Below are 25,241 nucleotides of genomic sequence, written 5' to 3'. Positions count from 1 at the left end.
GCACAGCATATATTTATATGTACAAGGATATATAGACGCTGTGGACTGAATTACAGACAGAGAACAATAGGGACTCGTAAGCACAGAGTAATGGGGACAGGCACCTTTTAAGGTGCTCGTGAAACTGTTACCCACCTCTGCAATTTTCACCTCTAGTTACTGTGGTCAAAGTGTGAGAGAGGAGGGAAGAAAGACAGATTGCTAATTAGGGACTCAGAGCAACCTTTCGTGAATCAATTAATCACCAATTCATCATTTCATTTCATTTCCTATCGTCTAAGCTACGCAAAAATCAAACAGTAAAAGCGGCAGAGGGGAAGCTGGGTAAGCTCTCTCTTTCGCGTCGTAGCGCTCCCTTCCCTTCATCTCCCGCCGGCCTCCTGAATCACCGGTCGCTCGGGCCGGCTCCTCGCGGAGAGGAGCGGAGGGGAAGGGCCGGCGGCTCGGTCTAACGGGGGCGGCGGAGAAGGAGAGTCGAGGGAAAACACGTCACCTTTGTACCCCTGGTCCGTCTCCCTGAGATCGATCACCGTAATGGGCTTGAAGTTGAGGTCCCAGAGCCGGACGCAGCCGTCCCGGCCGCCCGTGGCGAAGCCCTCCTCGCAGGCGTTCATGCTGAAAATCCCCGACTGCGGGAAAAGGACAGCGCTTTAGCCTCTGCGGCGCTACGCTGAATTACCGACACCGCTGGATTTTTACGGGCTGCTATCGTTTCGAAGAGATGTTGCATAAAAGTGACACAGCACTGGATTATGTAGGAATGACAGTGTGCGGTTGGGCACGCTGGGGAGGCCGTGGACGAATGAAGGTTCTGCTAACGTTGTCTGAAACAAGGCCTCATACACCAAGGGAACAGGAGCGACGCTCGCTCCCTTCCCCCACCGCCTAGCATGCAGCTGTTGAGCTCACAGATACAGTTTAATCCCATTCCCATGTAAAGGCTGATCCCGCCCGTCGCGCACATTAAAGAGGCAGACATGGCGGCCGTTACATCTCCCCCAACAGAAGCGTATTTTTCCACCACGAGCTCCCACAGTTTCTGTCCGACCGGTTCGCTCGGTCCAGCGCCCGGTTCGCTCGGTCCAGCGCCCGGCTCCCGTTAGCACGCGGCTGCGATTTTACACAAACACGGCGGCGCGTGCGGCTTACATAACCAGCCGCGAGCAGGCGAGCTAGAGACGAGTAGGCGTGAGCACACCGCTGCCTCCGCGGCGACGTGGGCGTGCAGCATCGCACAAGTGCGCCGTGTGCGTCTGTGAGCGAGTGTGTGCGTGCGTGCCTGTGTGCGGTCCTGTAGTGGATGTGTGTGGGCTGGAGTGCGAAACGAAAGCCGGCATCAGCCGTGGGACGACGTCCCCGTGGCCCAAAACCGGCGCGGCGTCGCCAGGCGAGGTCTCGCTGCCCCGATTCGCAGAGCGCGCGAGGGAGCTGGGCCCGGGAGCTCTGAGAGGGGTGCCCAATGGCCCCCTGGGACGTTTCAGGCAGCTCTAGTCTGTGTGCGTTTGTGCCATTTTATGACCTTTACACAAGGCGCTTGACGTTGTGAAGACAAAGTGACTTGAGGACTTAGCTGTGTTACACCAGGACGCGAGTCTAAAGCCAAGGCTCATTCTGGCCCATTGATGGAGCTAAACCTATCCTCACGGCTGCAATATACCTGCAGAAAAATGAAGCATATATTATTTAATTCCTAATCTTAATCTTTCATTCTTAATGTGACTGATTGCAAATTAACTTGCAGTTAACTTGCCTTGCTGAGCAAATGTAATCAGCCGCAGGGATGTCTGTGGTGCGGAACTGCAGTAAAGCGACTGAAAGCATGGCAGCTTGACGCTGGAAAGGTGCACTTACCCCGTGGGCGCCCTGCACGGTCCGCACCAGATTAATCCCCTTCCAGACGTAAATGTCGCCGTTCAAGGCGCCCGAATATGTGACCTCATCTCTAGCGCAGGCCAGGCAGAGGATGGTTTGGAGATCCCCGGTCTTGCCGAAAACGCCACGCTTGGGGGTCAAAGCGTTGCCGCACAAGCTCCAGAACTGCAGACAGACAAAAGGAATCGATGAAATGCACCGCGGTCTCTGATCCTCAATCAATCACGCTGTGAGAGATTAATCCCACCGTCTGACGCCGCGTTAATGATGCAGGTTAGACCTTTGTGAGTGTTAAGGCGCACTGCCTGTAACCATGTGAAAATGAGATGAGACATCTTCCAAATCACAGTGTGTGTTTTTCACACGGCTCCTCACAACACTCAACCACACTCTTTGTTATTAATGTTCATGTTATCGTACCACATATATACTAATATATAATATATATTACCATACACTATAGCATATGCGTATATATTTAATATGGCAGCAGAGGAAATCTCAAGTGTCCCTCAAGTGCAAATTAATCCAATCCCCGACCATGTTCATAAAAAAATGGAGCTATTCAAGGGTAGTCAGGACAAAAGAAAATGACATTATCTCCAGAATTTCACGCTTGGGCGTTATATTCGGGATGATGAAAGGGACATTTTCCCCTTGGTTTAAGCTGTCGAGCCATGATATAACCGTTCAGCGAACAACATATAAATGTCAGCTCCGCATTAAAGAATAAAAGGAAGATGAAGCGTCGCCGTGTTTTCACTAAATGAACACGGACGCCCTTGGAGGGACGGCGACGTTAGCGGGGTTCGTTTAACATACGAGGCGTACGGAAGGAGGAAATGACAGCAGACAGGCTTGGACATGTACCAGGCTTCATCTGAACCCCGACGGGGTGTCCTAAAGCACAACGGCAATGCTAATTGTTTTGTCCTTTAATAATAGCTGAGACACTCGTTCCATTTGAGAAGACAGGCTTCCCCTTTAACTAGTGTTTTTGTCGACCTTCACCAGAACGCTTTGACACTGACCTTAGTGCAGTCCTGAGACAGCTCCTCTGCACAATTCACACTGTCCCCATTAGTCTACATGCTGGATTACATATATGCTTACACATCTGATCCCTGACAAAGACACAATTACTTTTGCATATCCTCAATAGCAGCTATAAGTCATACATAAAATATAGTAAGGGAGCTGTAAACCTGGAGTAGCCTACTATGGTTCACGGTGTCTTCGAGAACATTTGGTCATCGCTTTTTATAATGTACTGTATGCTAAACTGCCTTTATCGTACGTACAGAAATATTACAGGCTTGCAGGACATTGCATTCATTTAACCTGTTCTGATATCCAGAGCAACATACAAATGAGAGAGAAAAAAAGTGGATCTGCCTGTGCTATGAACCACCATGGCATAGGCCAAAGAACACTCCCAGACCAGAGAGAGAGAGGATATGAAACATAACTGAAGCACCACTGTAGGTAACTAAGGCAACGGAGTATCAAGGCAGTCATATCACAAAATTTATCACATCCTGCCAATGTGAAGGTAGACATCGGTTTCCTATCAATCATGGAAACATTAGAACAAGGGTTCACAAATCCAGTTGAGTGACATGCGGTGGCTTGTGGTGAATAGTGGTTTTAAACTGTTCGCTGCCCTGTCCATCTGTGAGCCCTGCTTCAAATCCAATGTGTGGCACTGCTATTGAACCCCAGAGTTCTGAATAAAGGTGTTTTGACAAATAGCTAAATAGAAAATAATTCAAACATAATTTCACATAACGGCATATGCCGTGTGCACTGTTCAAACACATTAGCATGCGATCTATGTGCTTTGAATTCAGCTGGTATTTGTTGGGGCGATCAGGCATGACATGAGCACTGAACAGGGCAGCGTCACTGGGGTCTGGTTCTTCTCATAATTGTCTCCTGATTGAAGCCAGCTGCACTGGTGCCTGCAGCTAGGCAGCTCTCTTCACAAAGAGGCCACCCCCCCCCCCCCCCGCCACCCCTCCTTTATTTCTACCCACAAAGCCCTCCAATGTCAGTTAAGTACTAAGAATACACGGGCATGCTAGAGAACAGAGAATACTGCCACCCAGATCATGTTCTCACACTTCCAAAGGTGTCGTGCTAACGAAGTTTGCAGTAGGCTAAATTCTGAAAAATAGCACAGTGGTTTTCTTTTCTCAGCTAAGGTGTGTCTGCAGAGCCCAGAAGTGAAGCACGTCTCACAGATGGGAAATCTAGGTAAAAGTGAAGTGTGGAATTGTCAATGGGCCCAGTGTCACGGTGATGAGAGTGCTATCTCCGGTTATCAATTGTTGCGGCTGATTCTATTTGGCTGGCGAGTGACCGTCCTGCGGCTTTTAAACTTCTGGGGTGGCCAGTGCTGCGACACCACTGACTGTGGGTATGGTGGGGTACGTTTGGGGGGTGCCCCAGATTGTGTGGAGTAAGGATATGTCATAGCGGGGCAGGCATCCCTGGGTACAGCAGATAAGGAGAGAGAAAGAGCAAGAGTGAGACAGAGTGAGAGAGAGAGAGAGAGACAGACCTAATCCCCTCCAACACTGCAGCACCGAGGGGGATAGAGTGGCAGGTTTGCAAACAGACAGGAAAAAAGCGATGTAGCCGGCAGCGTCCCTATAAAGACCCGCTCTCCGAGGGGCCAGAGCTACATCCCTCCGGCCTAAATCCATTACAGAGATAACGATGTTTAACCGGCTCCGCGGGCCCGGCCCGGGGGACGCCCTGCTAATCGCGCCGGAGACGAGGAGCGTTACGCGCCTCAGGTTCTCCCCGCCTTTCTCTCGCATCTCACACAACGGACGAGCACAGACCTACAGCGCTTCGCTGAAACGACGCAGGAAGTCCGTGCGGCAGAACGGTCACGGCTGATTTTACATCTTCAGCGCCAGCCCGCGTGTGGCCACTGAACGACTACAGCAGTGTATCCAAACCGCGAGGGCGGACGGACCGTGAGGGGAAATGCACATGCGAGCCCCTCCGCAGACAGTCAGTCTCAACACGCCACAGCCTGATTAGCAAACTGCTATTTTGATGCGCGTTAAAAATGACCTTTGTTGCGTACTTAGGCTGCATTTTAATACGGGGTGAGTCAGACAGGATGCAGTCGCTCGTTAATTGGGCTGTGGGCTCAGTAAGTTCGGGAAGCTCTGCGCTAAAGGGAATGGAGGCTAAAATACGCTGTGTTAAGACTTTATATTCGTGAGGTCGACCGGCAAGACAAAAATTCAGGAGCTCGTTAAAATGTTTGTGGATGGAAAAATCCCGATTTTTCCCAAGGAGCGGAGCGGAACGGGCTCTGGGAGGCGGAATACCGGCTCGGGAACTGCGGCGGGACTGGTGTCACACCCCCATGAATCATGACCTTTTTCAATGGCTCCACTCTGGGGGAAAAAAAACCTTTTAATTTAATCAACACAGAGTGGGCGTAATTCATCATCAGCCAGCCCCCCCGCTCTCCTCCTCGGGTTGCTGCTCACGCCGCCGGGCCGCTGCGCGGGGGGCGGGGCCTCACCGAACACGCCTGGCTGCTTAACTACGGTACAGTAAAGGCTGCGATTCTTTGAAAGCGGCGGTCTATTTTGACACCGTCCTTTCAAGAAGCTCAGGCCCGATTTGCACCCCGCGCCGGCTTATCTGCCATGGAAACGGAAGTCGGGACGGCTTTCGCCGCGCCGGCCGCCGCGCCCGGAGACCGCCGCCAGACAAAGACCTGACAGATTACTGGCGAGAAGGGGCAGTAAACGCCGAGGACATCACCTTAATCATCCCCGTGATAAATGTCCCGAGCGAGGGACCAAACACGTTTCTGTAAGCGCGGAAAGCCCGGCTGTGCCGCGGCAGGGAAAACTCCGGTCGAAAGTCAGAGGCCATTATCCGTTTTGGCAGTTACTGTCTTTCATTTGGTGGGGAAATCGGCAAGCCGCCACGGCGAGCTCTGCTTTTCCGTGGCTGCTAGGGGATTAATGGCGCTAAATCTCCGGGATGCACAGGGCGCTATAATCGCCATCGTAGCGCTGGGCCGGGGAGCAGATGTCACATGGTCCGCGGGGTAAAGACTCCGGAGTTATGTGGACCAACCGCTGGACCACACGGGTGCGTCCGCCACAAAGCCAGCGGGGGAGGGGAGGGGAGGGGGTGGCGGTACGGGGCAGAGGGGCATCAGGGTTTTGTACGTGCAGTCGGGCAGTGGCGAGGCTTTCCAGCACGGTAAAGCAACAGCAAAAGAAAATTCTACTAGTGTACCAGCTTAAGATTCAGCATACAGAACCTCACCTGAGCCCTAACCAATAAGAAACAGCTAAGAGACAGAGTGCTAATGGAAGTCATTATCTTACCGTTAAAAAAAAACACCTTGAAGGAAAAATAGGTCAGACTAAATAAACAGGTAGCTAAAACAGTTCCACTGTTATAATTCTCAAATTATATTAAATACAAAAACATTAGCATCAGGCATATAAAACCCTGAGGTGATATTTATTATTCAGAGGCGATAAACCTCATTACCTAAGATAAACCTAAAAAAATAAATAACTACTCAATTACTGTAGGTCTTATTGAATTTTGCATTGCAGATACAATGGCCAGCGCGGCCTACTCCACTGAACATTCATGTAATCTCTGCATGCGTTGAAAAGGCACACTGCTCAATGCCTGCATCAGTTTTCAGGAAGTTGTGAATAGCCAAATTATAATAACTAAAAGAAAAACACCTGCAAAAATGCTTCAAAAACTACCAGTATTCTGCAAAACCCACAGAATCCTCGAAAAAGAGTGTAACACTTCAAACTTTGTATTCAGTGAAGAGACCTATTTTTCTCACTCTCCATATTTCACTTGAATAGATACCAACTTCATCCTTTCAAATGAAAATTTCCCCCTATTTGAGTCATCCACTTTGGTTTTCCTGCTTATCTTGCAGCTTGGGTATCTACAGGCACCATAAAAAAGGATTTGCACATATGTCTTAAGAGTATATTAAGAGTTATACACTTAAATAAAACATCCCAAAGTCTGTCATAGCGTGCATGGTGGGTATTTTCCTTTTAATCTTAATCAAAGGAATGAATCAGCATTTCTTCCGGAAATATCTAGCCTTATGACACGCAATACATCTAAAACGTAAGGTCCAAGGCAAAGAGTCTGCAAATAAAGGAACCATAGGATGGTTAAAAAAATGAATGTGTGTGAGTAGATCCTTTTCATTATGATAAAAACAAAAAGGTATTTTGTGGTGGGCTAAAATCTTTTCTTCATGTAAATGTAAAACTATTTTGACCATAATAACATTTATTTTTCAATGAGGCCCAGTTTGCATGTCTACATGTTACATCAGACACCATACAAAATTATTCACCATCACACCAGTCTGGCCAAAGACAAACATTAATCTATACCACTGAATTCACTCCACTATCTAGAAAGCAACTCACTGCCTTGACTTGGTATTGCAGTGGGTTCCCACACATATTGATTTAGTGCATATAAACAGCATTCTTGGCTTTTTCAGAAGTTGATTAAACTTAATGAGCTGTACCTTGATATGTTTGACTCCACAGCTCACAAGCTTGCTTGGCTGGTATAGATCCCATGATATGTCAAATATCTGCCAAAAGGATTACAAGACACATACATATTTTATAAAAATGTGTTGTTATGAAAGGTTTTGTTAACTAAACATAGGCCTAGATGATACGGTACAATTCAATCTCAGTGTAAATAGAGTGTTTTCACATCTTAAAGATCAAAAGATTTGGGAACTAATGAACTCAGTTACCAAACAGCCCTTTCCTTAGACACGCTATTGAAAGTTAAAGATAACATACAGTGAACAGAATATTCAATAAACAGAAATGAATTAATAAATCTGGACCTCTTTACGTATTTTACTGTAAATGTAATCCACTCATGGGTGTAATACTGAACCCCTAACAGGCTGTGGCCAAATGATCAATGCTGTAATACAATAACCAGCAAGGCTAAAGAAGTATATTTATTTTGCTGGAGAGACTTGTCAAAATAAATGTCCAAACAGTTCATAAACTTCTGTCCAGGCTGCTTCAGTTCTTAAAACCAGGGGTAACATTATCAAAATTACTGTCATTAAAAAGTACCGGGAGGCTGCAGTTGTTTTTGGCAATGCTTACAAGTAGTCATGCCTTGTAATTTTTATATCAGATAAATTTAAATAGTTCATTTCTGACTTGGCACCCAAGAGGAATAATCTGATATTATTAACAGTGAGAAGGATTCAATTCAATCTTAAACATTTGTGGTACAGATTTTTTAAATGTACAATTCAACAGACATGCATTTTATAAAAGACAGTTCCATAAATGTATATTTATTGCTCAACAAAGCATTTTACCTGAAGTTCCCTTTCAGTGTATCAACTCCTAGGTTATGAGAATTCATAAGTATCATATGTGGGACAAATTTACTATGACTTTATGTTTATATTCAAAATTCCATATTCCAATTCCAACTCCGTGTTCTACTGTGAGATTCTTTTTGGAAATGATGTTACTGCATCAGAAATAATAAACTATGGGCCAGATGTACATAAGCTACATAAAACTCACAGCGCTAAATGCAGCCTGACTACGGTATTTTGGTGCGTACGCAGTCAACATGAAATTATCATCGTATTTACTAAGGCTACAGCTTATTACGCAATCAGCAGATGGGACTGCCTACTAATTGCATTTTGCGTATGAAGCAGAGCTTAAAGGGCACAGTTAAAAAACACCTGTTTAGTGCACTGAATATCTTCATTGGATGTGGGGAAAATTGATGTGCCTACTGGCGCAACGTAAGAGCAGATTTTTTTTAAACTTCAAGCACTTGTAATCGTCGCTAAAGTTGTGCATGTAATCTCAATCATTTCCCACTGCTGCGCATTTAATTAATCCATTCATGGTTAAATAAATTCATTTTTGAACACTGATTTCTTGCTCATTTTCTGTTTTCTGTGATTTTTTAGCAACTTAGCCAGTGACTGCTCTGTGACTTTAATCAATATTTTCTGAGACAAAAACCCAGCCTTAATTATTGTGTGGCTGCTTAATCTGTAGGCTACCATTCAATGATTTCTTGCTTGAGGGAGTTGAAATAGTGCACGGTAAAATGAAATAGTGAGTTGAAATAATGCATGGTAAAATGAAATAGTGAGTTGAAATAATGCATGGTAAAATGAAATAGTGAGTTGAAATAGTGCGCAGTAAAATTAACTAGCAGAGTACATATGGTCCTACTCTGGAGTTGATTTAACACTGGACATTTTATTGTGTATATTCTTGTTGCAAAGATTCTCTCCATGCACTTTCAAGCCCATACCCGTGTCTCTGTCTTGCTTGCGCCTTGATTTACGCCTGCTCTTTGGAGGCAGAGAAATTTCACACAAAAATCGACCCCCGTTAATTGCGTGACCTTTAGCAAATGTAAATGACATGCACACCGCGTTTTCAGCCCCGTGTGCCTGTTTGATACATAAGACGCATGTTTCTGCGGCAGAATGCGTCATATTTGTGCCTGCAGCTAGCCGCAACGGCCTTAGTAAATCAGGTACTACGCACCATATATTTACATCATTTGTAGGGAATTCTGATGATTCCGTTTTTAATTATATGCAAGAGAGCATCTTCCTGTAACTGAAGCCTCAAAAAAAAGATATCTAATAATGTTTTTTTTTTTTTCATTTCAATTAATTAAGTGCTTCCACACAGTTGGCCTTGAGTGCCCACAATCAATACGCCCTATCCCATTTATGTCTCCTGTGAGTGTGTGTTTTGTTTGCAGAAGCATGAAAACAATTTCGGATGAGACATGTAATCGATACCGGGTGCGTGAGAAAAACAGAAGGGGGGAGCGTTACGTTACCCTGTCCGTGTGGCCAGGGGCTGCAGCGAGCACCTTTCCTCTTCTCCAGTCCCAAACACAGATCGTATTCTTTGCGTCCAAGCCCACAGACACCAAACACTGCAAAGTACAGTTCACAGTCACTGAACATACAGTAAGAGGGTATATGACTAGAGGTCATTTAGGCCATATCTATAATTGTATTGCCATGTAGGCATGTTATTTCATGAATTAATAGCTCGCTGTGAGAATCCATAAGCATAAAATTTATTTTATCTTGGTTTTCTTCTAGACCCTCTGTTTCTATTTTCTTTCCATTTCTTGTTGCCTTTCTTGGTAATCCTTCTATAGCTCCTGCGGTAGTCGTGTGCTGTTGTTGTTCTGTTGTCATTATGGAGAAAAAAATTTAGTTTTAAGTGACTCTTGAGTCTTTTAGGATTATATCAACAAGAAGAAGTCTGAATCTGCCTGTTGTTTGCTAAACAATCATTAGCTGTGCACAAATAGATGTTCACTAATTGTCTTTTAAAGTTGTTGTAAAGGATGTGTTTCTGCATGTCCTCTGGTAGCGATTCTCACTCCCATTGCACAAAGTAATTATTTGTTTGGGATATTGTCGACAAAGTTAATCCGACACCCTTCACCATTCGCTGCGTTTTTGTGTGGATCTTTTATTGAGCAAATATTTTTCCAAATCCTCTCAAATATGTTTCCAAATCTTCTCCACTGTGGGGGGAAATAAACAGCCTCAGCAAACAGCGCTTGAGGAATCTGTGTTACGCGTGTTCCAAAGATCAAAGACATTGTATATTACATTAAATGCAATAATGAACCAGTTATTCATCTATCTGGGCCCAGGTAATTGAACCTGACCTGGGTCAGACAGTCAGAATGACGTCACTGTACACGATAAACAAAACAGTTCAGTAAACTGGGATAGCTAGGATAACTATCCAAATGAAATAGGGACTATTGTCTATTTTCCTGCACAACAAGGGCATTCTGAATCATCAAATGAAATTGACATCCTACAAATCCATGCTCAAATTATATACTTAATGCATTTACCCATAAAAAGTCCCACAAAATTAAACCAAAAAAAGTAAAAAGATTCCTTTTAAATGAACGGATTGGCTAAACTGTGTTAAAGGAGGAGACTGGAATCTGAGCTTCATCTCAGACTCCTGATAGACTCTAAACACATTGTGAAGTCCCACATAAAGCCAGAGGTGCACAGCCCGCACTGCAGCCAAAGTAAGTCATAATTCCCCCAGAATCCCGTGCTCTCCATATGTTTCCTGAGCGTATGCAAATGTTCCAATCATGCTTTGAGAACACCCGCGGTACATAATCCTGCTGTAGGAGGCAAAGCCCTTGGGCTGAGGGAGATATTCGCAGGGATAAACAGAGTGCTTCATGCCCATGAAATATTGATTTTTGAAATGTGAATTTTGTAGCAACAACAGACGGCGCATCAACCCTGGCAAGGGTCCCTCGGAGAGCTGGCAATGGCCAGGCTGCGTAGCTCAAGGGGGGGAGGAAGTGTATCAAGGGTTTAAAGACTTCCTTCTGCGGTGAGCTCAAGCTCCAGACAGGAAGATGGGGGGAAGAAAGTCCCCAGGGTCTCTCCATTCACCATTCAGCTGTCTGCAGCCTGAGGGTGTTTCCACAGCCCCGGCCTATTGATGGCTTGATTGAACTTGGGAGCCCAACACCCTCATTAGCATTCCACTCAATATAGAGACGGTGGAACTCTTGAACTGCAGCTTTCTAAGGATCCTCTCCTTTCAGCTATTTGAAAGCCACCAGGTGAGCTACCAGAAATGTGTTTCTTGCTTGTGGACCACAGCAGCTGAGACCAGCTGAAAGCTGATAAAAAAATAAAAAGCACACCTGTTGAAGCATCATCTTGATAGGCTGATTATTTGGAGGGGTGGTTTTGGTGAGCTGTTGTGCGTGTGTGTGCTTGTGTGTGTGACCAATAATTTAATTAAATAAATGTATGACCAATGACTCATGAAAAGCTTTTCATCACTCAGTAACATGTACAGATTGTATGTGTATATGATACAATGACAGGGCAGTACCTGTCCCTCAAGGTCAAAGGCCAGGCAGGCGATGCCATGTGTGTGCACGTCCTTGAGAATGGACACCGTCTGCACTGTGTAGGAGTCCCACACACAAATGTAGGGCTCCTTGCCCACTTGACCAGTGGCCACCAGCACACGCTCCGGATGCAGGGCTAAACTGGAGAGAGAGAGACAGACATTAATGAGAAAGAAAGGGAAAGAAAGATACTGAGGTAGACAATAGTTAATGGTCAACAAGCAGGGGTCAGCAGGCCAGGTCCTCATCGGCTCCAGTTCTCCAAATCCTTCAGGTTGTTGCACGTACGAAGCCACGCCATCATACAATATAAATGGACTTCACACTGCAAAAAAGCCTGTCTTAAGTGTTTTAGTCTTGTAATAAGACTCTCAAGTTGAAAATATTTGCTTGTTTAAAGTTTCTTATTGCTTGTCGAATGAAATTATACTTGTAATGAGTCAAACTGTCTCTCTTATTCCATGGTTTTTGCAGTGCATGCCATAGGGCAGTCATGACATGCCATGTATTTAAAATTCTGTATTTCTTAATTTACAAATCTCAGTTTACAAACTGCAGAGAGAGACAGAGAGACTCAGAGTCAATCATGGGCTGTGCCTGCAGATCATCCATCTGTTCATCATAGCGGGCTTTGATCACAGCCACATTTCAAAAGCATTGTGAGTTTCGCTTCAGCAGAGAAGCTGTTCAAAAGCCTGAGCAAGTCAAACCAGTGGGTGGTTACAGTAAATGATTCACAGAAATTTGCAAGCACAACTACACAACAAGCAAACGCTCCTGTACTCCTCCTCACAATATCACAGCGATGGCTGGGGCTCGCTTCCCCAGCTCCATGCAAAAGGAATGACGTAACGAACACGGAATTGAAATTCAGATGATGCGAGCAGCCTCAGGCCACTGCAGAGATAACGAGCACAGGGGAGAACGTGCAAGCTTTCAGCCGCAGCAGGAGGCGAACCCTGGGCAGGGTCAGGTAACCCACGCGACACAAATACTTCTGGCATATTGCCCAAAGACATGGTCATGGCCCTGTGCGTTCTGTGCCATGCTTCACATGGGGGATCAGATTAGAGCTACCGTGTGAGCTCCGTCCAAGGGAAAGTGACCCTGGACCGTCCGTACACCACAGTGGTGCTCGGTGTTTGGGGCAGCGCAACTCACAAAGTTAATTGGAAATGTTTAAAAACTACTCCAATACACATTATGTTGGCCAGTTGGGAATGGCTGCCAGCATCCAGCCCCATCACTTTCCATTAATGTACCCTTTAGCCCTTTGTGGTTTCCTGGACCCTCTCTGAATAGAGAGAAAGACATAGCCTACATACAGATGAATACTAAAAAGGGGGAGGGTGGAGGAGTGAGCAGAGAGAAGGAGTTAGAGAGAGATACAAAGAAAGAGCGAAGGAAAGAAATGGACAGAGACACAGAAGGAGAGAGCTCCCTCAGGAACAGGGGCTCCACTAGGTACTTCAGATACATTTTGAGTCTGTGTTATCATTGTACAGTCATAGCACAGGGTGACAGCATAACATCGCACAACAGAGTAAGTGATGTATCAGAGAGACAGTGTTGTGTCGCACACCACATTGACAGCATTGTGTTACTGTTCTAAGGTAATCTTCTCCCTGTTCCACAGCTGTTCCCACATTGACCAGCCCTACAGCTGCGCTTGATTGGTTAATCAGATCTGCCACCAATCTGTCAGACCCTCCATAAAAAGAAAGCATGAAAACACAAATACAGGCAGTACCACAGACTAATAGACAAACATGGGCCCTTGTGATTGGCATTCATGATTAATGCAGTAATAATCGGGGTGGTTCTTCTTTAGAATAAAAGCTTCTCAATATTTTAGAAGCAAAACTATGGCAGATGAATGGAAGCCATTTTAGAAACACACCGAAGCAATAGACCAGTAGTTCAGAAATTCACTTCAAAGAGATAAATGAGTCAGACTAGGTATGAATGCAAGACAAAGTTGATATATGTTCAAGTTGAAAAATCTTGTCTGAATCCCTTAAGTATTCAAACATGGAGACAATTCAATGTTGTTCACATTTGCGAATTAAACTACCTGCGTGTCTCAGTGTCTGACTATTTAGCTTTTGCTCCCTCTCTGCTCTTGCTCCCGCTCTTATTTCTGTTTCTTCCAAGGTCAGAAAAACAGTAATGCAACAGGGCAGAAGTCTATAACACTCAGGGCCTGATTCACTATGACTTTTAGCACACGCAAAACATTTTAGCACACATAAAACCAACAACATGTCCAATGATTGGTCATGGTATTTGTTTTGCACCAATCACCAAAGGTTTTACACATGTTAAAAGTCATAGTAAATCAGGCCCTGAATGTCTCCAGTTTCCATCCTTCAACTTGCAGTTTTTTTCAGTACAGATCTTTCGCATGCAGTAGAAGCCCAAAATCTGACAAGAGCTTTCAGCAATAAATTCCAAATCCTTAACCACAGGACTGCTGAATTACAGTGTGCAGGGACCATAGAACAAACGAAAAAATAACAATAAAAAAGACAAGTTTCTCTGCCTTTTAAATACATACGCGCTGGTGTCTTACGAGCTTCTACCAGGGGAATTTTTTACTTTTCACTGACGCTGCTGTTAGCATTGTTGTTCTTATTGCTTATTGCAGTTGAGGATCTGAGCCACGCAGCTTTGTTCTGCTATTACATAAAGCAACAAACAAGCAGTCGTGTTTCTAGCTGTGATGTTATCCATCTGCCAGGCGGATAAGAGGAACTCTGGCTGGGGCGGGTTTTCCAGCAGCTTCCACCATCTGCGTGAGGAGCCCATGGCGGTAAGGAAACCATCAGCTGCGACAGAGACTGGATTTAGGGGGAGGGGTGTCACGACGAACATCCCCTGTTCAGTGTCCCACAGCGCTGACGCGGGAGTGGCATCGGACCCAAGGCAGACCCTGCCCGCCCAGCACCGCCCGGTTCATCGGCGGGCTGGGCAATGCGGCAGCAGATGTGATGGTGTGAGAGGTCACTCTCTGCAGGTTAAAGAGGGGAGAGCAGTATTGCCCTTCTCTCCTACCCCCCACTGCAGGCTCACACACCACTAGCCAAAAGCCTGCAGTCATGTATGTGACTGTGACATGAACAGTACTGAAAGCCGTACTAGGAAGGGGACCAAAATATTCCATGAGAAATTATTTGGAGACCAAGAGCCATTGGGGTGGAGGGGGGGGGCATGGTCCACATAAAAAGATGCCAAATCAGTCTAAACAGGGAAGCTTCCCCCCTGAGAGACACAGAGCCCTGCAAACTCACACCTCCCCCCCCCCCTCTTTATGGCTGCAGGTACATGATTATCACGTATCACAATGCAATCGCAGAGCATGCTGCCTCCATTCTCACTGCCATTCCATTGCATCTCCTACACTACACCCAGGAAACCTCCGTGGTGTCAGCGTGTTGCGTAACGCCCCCTCCCCCCCCCCCCCCCCCCCCTCCTCCAGATCCAGGCGCGCTCCTCGGCTGAGCGACAGCCGGCGGTCTGATGGGCGGAGCCTCTCGCAGCGGCAGCGGGCTACGTCCCAGGCGGGGCTGAACGACTCACTGGGCAATTCTTCCCCCTGCCTCGTCCTGTTATGCATTTCGCACTGCGCCTCGGCTCCCTCCATCGCATGTAAGAGCAACAGAAGAGCCAGTTCTGCCAACTGGGCCACAAATGTTTTAACTGTGGGCCACAGGGGCTCTAATTACAGCGTGTATTAGGGTGACTGGTTACAGGGGTTATAACTGCAGCAGGTCACAGAGGTTATAAATATGGTCATAAGCTTCCAGGCAGCAGGTCACACAGGTTATAACTATGGTCATAAGCTTCCAGGCAGCAGGTCACACAGGTTATATCTGCGGTCATGAGCTTTCAGGCAGCAGGTCACACAGGTTATATCTGCGGTCATGAGCTTTCAGGTAGCAGCTCACAGAGGTTACAGCTGTGGTTATGAGGTTTCAAGCAGCAGGCCACAGAGGTTATAACTGTGGCCGTAAGCTTTCAGCACCAGGTCACAGAGGTTATAACTGGAATGCACACTCAGGCAATAGGCCGCAGAGGCTTAGAGCCAGCTGGTCACACAAAGTGACATAAGGCTGCTTCTTTTTTTGGGGGAGTTCCACAGAGACTTATCCCCCGTATCAGGGGAATTCGCACAGCGAGTCTCATTTGCATTTCATCCGAGATTGCTTTCCCCACACAGCCACGGATCAGAAATGGCTCTTTACTCTGGGGCTGTAATTCCCCTATTCAGTGCTGGGGGTTCAGAGAGCCGATAGCGGGAGCCGGCGGTGGAATACAGGCTTGAAGAACAGTGGCGATCAGAGGGAAGGCCTCTCCTAATGGAAGAAGGGTTTAATCTTATCTCTGCACTGCCTCTGTAGCCTAGGCGCTTCGACCAGGCATTGTCCCTGATTTCCTCTACCGAGAATTACATAACCGTATCTAAGCACCTAAAAATAATATAAGGAGGCAGAGAAAAACAGCTAGGCTCTATACATAAGGATACATACGAGTCCTGTGTGCAGTTGGGATGCCGTCTATGGTACCACGTGCACTCCTCTCAGCATATAGGCCATATTTAACACACAGAACCGCAGTGCCCGCTGCCCTCCGGGGCTGCTGTGAACACAGCAGGCGTGTGGTTTCACAGTACAATGCACAGCCGGCCTGTGTTCTGGGGATTACCGGCCAGCAAAGATCGTGCGCTGCGGAAAGATCCTAATCTCATGCGCTCGCATGCCGATCCCTGCGAAATCTCGTCGCGCCGCCGTGAACGAGCGCACTCGCCGTGACGCCACGTAACGCGCGTCCGTTCCGCTGCTCCGCCGGCGCTCTGCTCTCCGTTTCCGCTACGCTCTGCAGAGGGGACGAGCGGAACGCGCGCGTGAAGAGGACAGCGACAGACTCGAAGCCCAAACTGATAGGCAGCCTGTCGATTCGCCTCCAGCGCCAACTTAAAATGAGCTGGTGATGCTGGAGCGGGTGGGGGAGGAGCACGGGGTTGCTCCTCCTCTTTGGCCACCGCCCTGTTGAATCCCAGAGCCCGGGATGCCTGCAGGACATTGGACAGAAGCAGTCTCGCCTGCAGGCACACACACCTGAGGATGATAATAAGCACAGGTGCATCTCTTTGCCTTTGTACGACCAGGCATAAATGCACAGCAGGCTGTGACTTTGGGGGAGAGAGACTCAGATGGGAAAAGCTCTGTTGGTACGATTGAGCGCGGTGGTGTCTTTCAATCTACCAGCCCTCTTTTGTGTTATAAAGGCATTATGTTCTGTTTTGCTTTTGTTTTCAAACTCCAGAGGGGGAGCAATAAAACATCAGTGGGCCATTTAACTGCCTTTTTTCTCTCCTCCTCTACCCACTTGTTTCAGCTGTCACCGTGCCTCAGACTCATTCCCTCTGTCAGCACAAGCAGGCATACTGTGAGATCAACAGCTCAATCCTCTCTCCGGAGAGGTACAACCTTTTGCAGTGAGCTGTTTTCTGTGGTGTGATGTGGTGCTTGTGTCAATATGCACAGCTGTATGGAGCAGTGCTAAAAAGTCAGACTTAAAGTCAGAAGGTTTTTGATTTTAGACAGCCCAACATGGCACATCTAGACCATACATTATATTCCATAAAATTTTGCTGCGTGAGAAAAAAAATCACTGCTTTCCCATAAACGAACACAACAAATAATAGTTGCATGAGGCTTTGACCCAACTTTATTAGTTGTACGATTATGACACGTACACCACATACAGCAGGGATGATAATTTCAATATGATTAAAAAAGAATTTTCTAGACATCATGAAAACACAAGTTGCCTTGCTCGTTGTCTGCTATGCACAGAAACAGCTCAAACACTCAGAACTAGCATCATCCCTCAGTAAATACACACAAACATTTCCCCAGGGATTATACACAATCAACAGAAAAAAACAGCCAGTCTGCAGTATAGGAATGCAGTTGCCCCTTGCATGGTTCAGTCCCTGTTATTGCAAATTTAGAATGTGTTAGTTTATCTGTAATTGGTCCAGATGGGGCCAGACTCACAACTGAGCCAATCAGAAGTGAATGTGCTGACAGATTGTCATGAAAAACAATAAATCAATGCAAGGCAGAACCCCCATCCATCTGGAACTGCATCTAAGCCATCACAACAAGATAGCCATCACTACTCCACAGTAGCCTTTGGAGTGATGATCTTTATATCAGTTGCCAAGCAAGCATTTCACATAATGATGTGCAGTGTCCTTCAAACAAGGTCATTATAAATTGACCTGCTGTATATGACACCATTTACAAACACAGAAATGAACTGGTAATAGTATGGAGATAACACTGTAAATAGCATAATAATCTTAGTGGAATACACTCTGATGTGTCAGTGGATTGGTGGGTGGCATTTCATTGACACACTGGAGGATAGCACACAGTAGGTGAGTCTACAAGAAACAAAACTTCACATTAGGCCTTAAGGATTAGAATTACCATTAAAGGAGTACCATGGTGATTTTCACACTTTCTCGGTTTTATGTGCTATTTGCACAAGAGGCATTGAAGAAACACAATGAGCAAAGTATTAAATATGTCCGTTCTGTATTTTTGGAGAAATATGCGTTTTAAATTCATCGTCCTATTTTCAACCGGTTGAGAAAGTTGTCATTTTGCTACGTCACGAATACAGTAACTACTCCCATTTCCACGCCCCGTAAAGAAATCTGACAGGGCACACCGTCCTGCTGTTCAGACAATGCAAATATTTGACTAACGTTAGGTTCACTTAAATTAGAGTGCCTTTAGATTATTTCTGGTTATATTCATTTAGCTAGCTAGCTAACGTTAGCTAGCTAGGAGGTTTGCTTTCATAAGGCAATGTTATCGATAACGTTAGCTTGCTAGTTTGCTTTTATGAGGACGTTATAGTTGTGCTTTTATCTTAACTTGGCTAGCTAGATATCAAAAATTATAATTGGATATAAGTCAACGTCCTTACCTTAGCTATCTACCGATACTTGATATACTAGCCCTACTAAGCTAGCTAGCTTGTGAAAATTCAGTCTCCCAAAGAGAGCGCGTATCATGGGGGTAGCTATGGTAACGGGGAACTTTCTGTCAATCATAGCTAACTGACCGTTCTCATTACCACGCCCAGACGGTTCGGGTGAATTTTTATCGTGGGAAATTTAGGCTTAGAAAAATACGTTTTAAAGTGCATTGAAATGACTGAAGAATTAAAAAATTATGCACATTTGTTTTGTTGTTGCCTGAAGACAACTGGGAAGTGTCACGTTCAACCACCATGGTACTCCTTTAAAACTGCCAATTCAGAACAACAACACAACTCTGAATGGAGCAGTTATTCCTAGTTCTTCATAAATGCCATGCAATTTTATACTTTTTAAATTGGTAGCGAATGCATCTCTTATAACATATGATATTTACAAGGTAATGTAATAAACCTTTCATCTTTCTTCAGTTTGAATGCATGTTCCATATTCAAAGTAGTATTTTATCCCTCCAGGTAATCCAAACAGTCCAAACTCTAATCTTCCATGAGAAAATAGTGGAACAGCTACTGATTTATTTGAATTATATTTATGAGTAATTCCACATCAGGTTTTCACTCAGGTCAACGCACATACCTACTCTTATACAAGCTGTACAGGATTTGTCCAGTGAAGGAATGTGTTTTTTGTGCCAGTCCTTTTGGATGTAGGCTATGTCTTGCATTAAAGTGAGCGCTTCTTTATCATCCAGTCTTGTTAGCATAATGGATGATGTGCTCTTGTGGTTCAGACCGTATCAATCAAACTCATGCAGATCAAAGAGGTTTCCTCAAATGTTTACCAGAGTGAAATACTGAGTCTCAAAAGGATCCATTCCTGTGCCTCTGCTGTTCCCAATTAGCATGTTTTCACCAAGGTCAGGTTGTTTGGGAACATGATGGCATTGCTAAGCAGGTGAAGCACATCCATTAAACCAGAGAAATCTCTCCCAGTGAAGCAACAAACAGCATTCTTAACAACACTGGTTCCCGAACGGCTCCAAATCTTTTATATTATTGCCAAGCCCTCGTAAAACAGAGATTTTGCATTCCGACTGTAAAAGCAGAGGTAAGGAAATGAGTGCAACTTGACTTCAGACATTAGCATTACCATGGAATTTCATGCATGAACTTAACCAGACTAGCCCTTTTCATACATAAGATATATTTTTTGAAAATGGATGCTTCTGAAGTTTCAAAGATGTCCTTCAATAGATTCCCATAAAATTTAAAGCAGGCTTTAAAAATGTACTTCTTACTAAAAACAGCAGTAAATTGGTTGCTGTTGTCGTGCACGAATAAGCTTATTACTCCGTATAATTCTGCTAGGCCCATGTGGTCTCAGGGAGCTAACTTCCCCCAGATTACTGAAGCTAAAACACGTGACTGGGTAGTTTTACAGGGCCCCAAAATTACAGACCGGTTTTCATTATCAGCAGCATATATCAGAGACTCTTAATAATTAAAAAATAATTGTGCATTTCTTCACAATTACAATCTGGCAACCTCAAAGAGAACCAGTCAGGAATTACAATCGGTACTCATCTATTTTCCACATACTGCATTGCCCTGGCCCAGCAAGGAGAGATAAGTATATCACTAGTCTTATTTAACAATTGCTCGTATTACTAATGAGATTTAAAGCCCCGCGACTTGCCTGTCAATGAGCACTGCAAGTCTATTTATCAGCCCATTGTCTGTCTTAAAGTTTATGGCCGTTGGAACTGAAGCTTGTAGGTTTCACGCCATTAAACTGCATAGCAGTCTGATTCGTTGAGAAGGAAGTCTCCTGTTCACTAGACTCATAGGCGCAAGGTTTTGTCTTCCGTTTGCTCGTCTGTTTCCCTGTGTCTTCACACGCTAAAGTGATGCGTGGCTCACCGTCACGTGTGTAAATGTAAGCCCTGCCGCACTGATGGTTACACACAATGCGATACGCACCGCTACGGAAATAGCCTCTGCGGCTTCGGATTTTTCTCTAAGCACATGTATCTTTTTATAATCCCCTCCACCACCATCCACACACTCCACCTGCAAGTACAGTGGTGCCACTAATGGGGTTAGCCAGCAAGGCCATAGCAGACAGAGCAAGCTCAGAAAGCTTTCTATTTACTTATACAGTACAATACAGTGGCATAATCCATTCTCACCCCTTCTGTCTGCTCCACATTTAAGATACAGTCCCAATAGCCACACTATCTCCCTACTTCCATCATACTCCTTCTTTATACTTTTGGGGTGTATGTGACTTATCTCCACTTCTACAATTACTTTCACCCTTAACCCTTGCCCACCCTTCTGGGTAGATACAATTAACCATTGGTCAGAGCAGGGGTTGGGCTCTGGCTGCTCTGATTGGTTGGATGACTGCAGGGTGGGCAATTCTGCCCCAGGCAGCTCAGGCTGCTCTGATTGGTTGGATGACTGCAGGGTGGGCAATGCTGCCCCCGGCAGCTCTGGCTGTTCTGATTGGTTGGGTCACTCTTGGGTCACACAACTCCTATCAAGCGTTTTGTCACCAGTGGCAACGTGCGGGGATGTGTGGTTGAAGGAGAGACTAAAATGAAACTGCTCCTCAAAACATAATCAGTGCAGCGGAGGACAGATGGGCCACAGCAGATCTTTCACTCCAGGGCGGCGGAGTCGAAGTTTGGGACACGCACGGCAGACCCTTTACAGTTGCAGAGGGATTCAAAAGAGGAGCCATCCACTGCCTTCCCCTGATATGAACCTCAGACACGGCACCCACTGACAGTGAGACAAGCTTTTCTCTGACAAAAGATATTCATTCCGTTCCGTGTGAGCCGATTCGAGTGCATCCCTCTCAGGTCCTCCTTTTGTTCACTGTTCATCATCCCGCTTTCTCAGAAATGTGAGACGGAACAGCGACTATTGTTCCTCTGGATGGGCTGACAGAACTGTGCCATCACAATTAAGCAATTATCTCTCTCCCGCTAGTCTAGACCCACACGGGGGAAGACACGCTATAAAAATAATCACCTAAAAATTCAGCTATCTTTTTTCAACTGTTCCTAAACTGACTTCAGAGCATCACATCACTTTAACGGTACGCTCTGATATTCAGTATGCTGTGATGTGAATGCAGGCAGTCGTACTGTATTGCCAGGAAATAGCTGTCAGAGCAGTCGATCCTCAAACACCTGAAAACTTAACATTCATAGTTGCAACGAGTGCTCCACTAACTCACTGGAACTCATCTGCATATAGCCTTCACCTACAGATAATGACTTCCCCAGGTCACCACTGCACAATAAAATGGTCAGGGTTAAATCAACTCTCACAAAGTACATATTGGTCCCTATTGGTCTACTTAGAGTTGAATCAATACTGGACATTCCACTGTGTGTCTCTCTGAGAAAGCCCTTCTGCAGTAGCTAATGCAGCTGGCTGAGGCGGCTGTGTGGGAGGCTCCCTCGTTCACTCCCAGGCTCCCGCCTCGCCGTCCCCGGGCTGGGAGCAGGGACATCACGCGGCCTTTTTTCTCCCCGGCTTGGTCGCCGTGTTTCCAAACGCACCGGGGCTGAACGGGCGCCGCGACACGCTGACAGAAATAACGCCTCTGCGCGCTAACTGAAAGTGGCCCGTGTAAATTAAGACCAGTGCTGCAATTAAGCTGTAAATGAAAAGCAGCTCCGCGCCGCCGTCTGTCCGCCGACACGCGCGCGCGAGTGCAGCCAGGCTCTCCCTGCAGATGCTGATGGATGCTGAAAGGCGGGAAGCCCGATGTTCCACGGCTGTCTGGATCCTGCTTTTCAGCTTCCCCATTAGCGGCCTCTCTAACAGACCTGTTAAAGCAGAGGGATGACCACTGCAGAAGCCGTGCGTGGATCGTACAACACCCAATCACTGAGAAAACTCTCCCAAACGGCTCTCAGGACGGCATCCTATGGACATTAATTACAAAATCCGGCAACCCTCTGCAATGCTCATTCACACACATGCGGATATAAAGACTAATCCCGTACATACACAGGAGGAAGTTGTCTCCAAAATGAAAGAGACAAATGAGTGGGGAAAATAGAGAGAGGAAGAGAGAGAAAGAGGGGGGCGATGGAGAGAATGAGAGAAAGAGAAAGGCAGAGGGAGAAAGAGAGACAGAAAGAGAGAGAGGGTGAGAGACGAGAGAGACAGGGAGTCATGAGGGCTTTAAACCATTGCTGTGCTGCTGTTGAAAGGAAATCACATCAAACTGGAGTCATACTCTGGAGCTGTATTGCATTGTGGGGACTGAAACTGGAGTTATGCTAATGCATGGATAGAAACATTTTATGCGGCTGCCTAGTTTAGCCATCAAATGACATGTGCCAGTGATAGGTGGGGGGGTTGGCGGGGTAGAACGGGGGGAGGGGGCAGTTGTGCTCTCGCCACCGTGCGCATTGAGAAGTGTGACGCAGCTCTGTGTTTAATTCTGTGTAATCGTAACCCATTAGCCTCCCCTGGTCAGGACACTCCCAGAGAAGAGCCGCGTCTGGCAGCTGCAGAGCTCGCTCACACCAGGCTGAACTGGCTCATAATCACCAGCCTGTTCAGAGTTCCGGATTATCAATCTGCAGTCAATTCCCAGCTGACTAATTGCACCAAAACATACACAAGGCTTTCAGAAAGCTCGTTCTCTTCGGGTTTCATAAAGCAAGCACATTGAGAGGTACGGCCAGAACCTGTAAACTCTCCCGGATCGTGGCTGACTGTTGCACCGTATTGCAGGCAGTGCTACAACTTGCTAGCAATAAGTGGCTTTGAGAAATAGATTCTCTGCTTCCTGCGGATCTGTGAGGGGGGCTTTTTAATGAGTCTTCCCAACCTTTTAGAGCAGGAAAAAAAATCACCTATCTTTTCGTCCGTTCCCCACCCCCCCCCCCCCCTGCAAGTTACGCTTTATTAACGGCCGGGGTCTGGCTACTCAGTCCCTCTGGCGCAATAACATCATCGCTTCAATTACATTTCTATTAGCTAATGAAATTGGGCAATCCCTTTTAACAAATGAACAGAGCAGTGGCGCACTGCAGCGCACTCTTTCTGAAATACGGCGGTTTGACAGTCCGCTCGGCAGGCTCTGCGAGTCCCGGATGGGCGGGGCCTCCGATTCGGCAGCACAACTGGGGTGGGACTGGGAGAGGATGTGCGTCTCGGGGTTTCAAACATAAAACATCTCAACTCCAGGAACAGGCATTTAGCACGGGCGTCAGTGCATCGGGGTGAAAACACAGTGCAGTGACCTCAGGTCAAAGGTCACACATCAAGGGAACAGACACTATCCATCAATGTTACAGCAGTCACGCTTCGGCAGTCACTAGAGAGGATGCATCCATATTGCGAACTGCACAGTGACTGAAACTAGGGTGGATGACCATGCACACACACACACACACACACACACATACACTTTTCTCCTTTGGCTATGGCTGGTCTCCAGGACTGGTTTGATCCATGCTAAAGCAGAAGTCACCTTGCTTGCTCTTGCCTGGGATTATAAGAAAGGCAAGGAATATAACATTTCTAAAAGTCAGTATTTACCTTCCTTGGCTTCTATAAAGCACGTCTAATCCACTCTCCAACGACACACAATATACAGCATCTATACTGTACAGTATGTGAGAACACAACTCGTGGACAGTCCCCTAAAAATCTTGTCTGTGATGGGACCCGCTGGAAAAAATGTACCTTCCTACTTTATGACTTAGTGGTACAACTGCAATGCAGTAACACCGTGATTTTAAGAGCCAGGAGTCACTGATGCAATTCAGTTACTTTATATTTCACTGTCCTCGACCCAACAGTTAAGGAGTGAGGGCACTCGACCCTAAATGAGATTAGCCAAAATTTGAACATCCTCTGGGCACAGTAGCTGTTTAACCTACTCCAAATTCCCAATGCAAAACCTGACCCAATATACAGTATTCCAGCACCAGCTAATCAGGCTATAAATCAAAGAATTTAATTAAAACAATTGATGCAATGACTAAACGGCTCCCCCAGCAGCACACAAGATCAGCAGCCCGTTAAACTGAAACCAAACGTTTCAGAATTCGCTCAAGCTACAAATATAAAAAAAACCTTATAGTGAGTATCGAAGGATTGTTTTTTTTTTGTTTTTTTTTGAAGGTCTATTTTTCAGCAAAGATATCAAAGTCATGAATTTCTCTGTTTTGGCTGCAAAATTATTACTGCAAATGAATCTTACTTCAGGGATTCAGCTGATCTCAGACAAATATATCTTCTCTACTTATGCTAATTAAAATAAGCCTACGTTCTTTATAATGCTAAGCATTCAATCCATCTTTATTTTTGTATTG

General features: G+C 45.8%; 1 protein-coding gene across 8 annotated transcripts in view; it reads right to left on the bottom strand.

Annotated features, from left to right (window-relative positions):
* eml5 (EMAP like 5) overlaps positions 1-25,241 on the bottom strand; it is a 69,882-nt gene that overhangs the window by 35,840 nt on the left and 8,801 nt on the right. For 6 of the 8 annotated variants that reach the window (XM_035427915.1, XM_035427960.1, XM_035427961.1 and 3 more), the window contains exons 2-7: positions 11,853-12,012; positions 9,787-9,885; positions 7,445-7,513; positions 1,852-2,037; positions 494-629; positions 136-159 (exon numbers count right to left, since the gene is read on the bottom strand). In XM_035427915.1, coding sequence (XP_035283806.1) covers positions 136-159; positions 494-629; positions 1,852-2,037; positions 7,445-7,513; positions 9,787-9,885; positions 11,853-12,012 — 674 coding nt within the window. The remainder of the gene's footprint in view (positions 1-135; positions 160-493; positions 630-1,851; positions 2,038-7,444; positions 7,514-9,786; positions 9,886-11,852; positions 12,013-25,241) is intronic. The other 2 variants (XM_035427943.1, XM_035427953.1) reach the window with 1 other exon arrangement.

Source organism: Anguilla anguilla, chromosome 1, assembly GCF_013347855.1.
Source record: "Anguilla anguilla isolate fAngAng1 chromosome 1, fAngAng1.pri, whole genome shotgun sequence".
Classification (NCBI taxonomy): domain Eukaryota; kingdom Metazoa; phylum Chordata; class Actinopteri; order Anguilliformes; family Anguillidae; genus Anguilla; species Anguilla anguilla.
The sequence above is the reverse complement of the archived record's forward strand: the minus strand, read 5'-3'. Positions and strand labels throughout refer to the sequence as shown.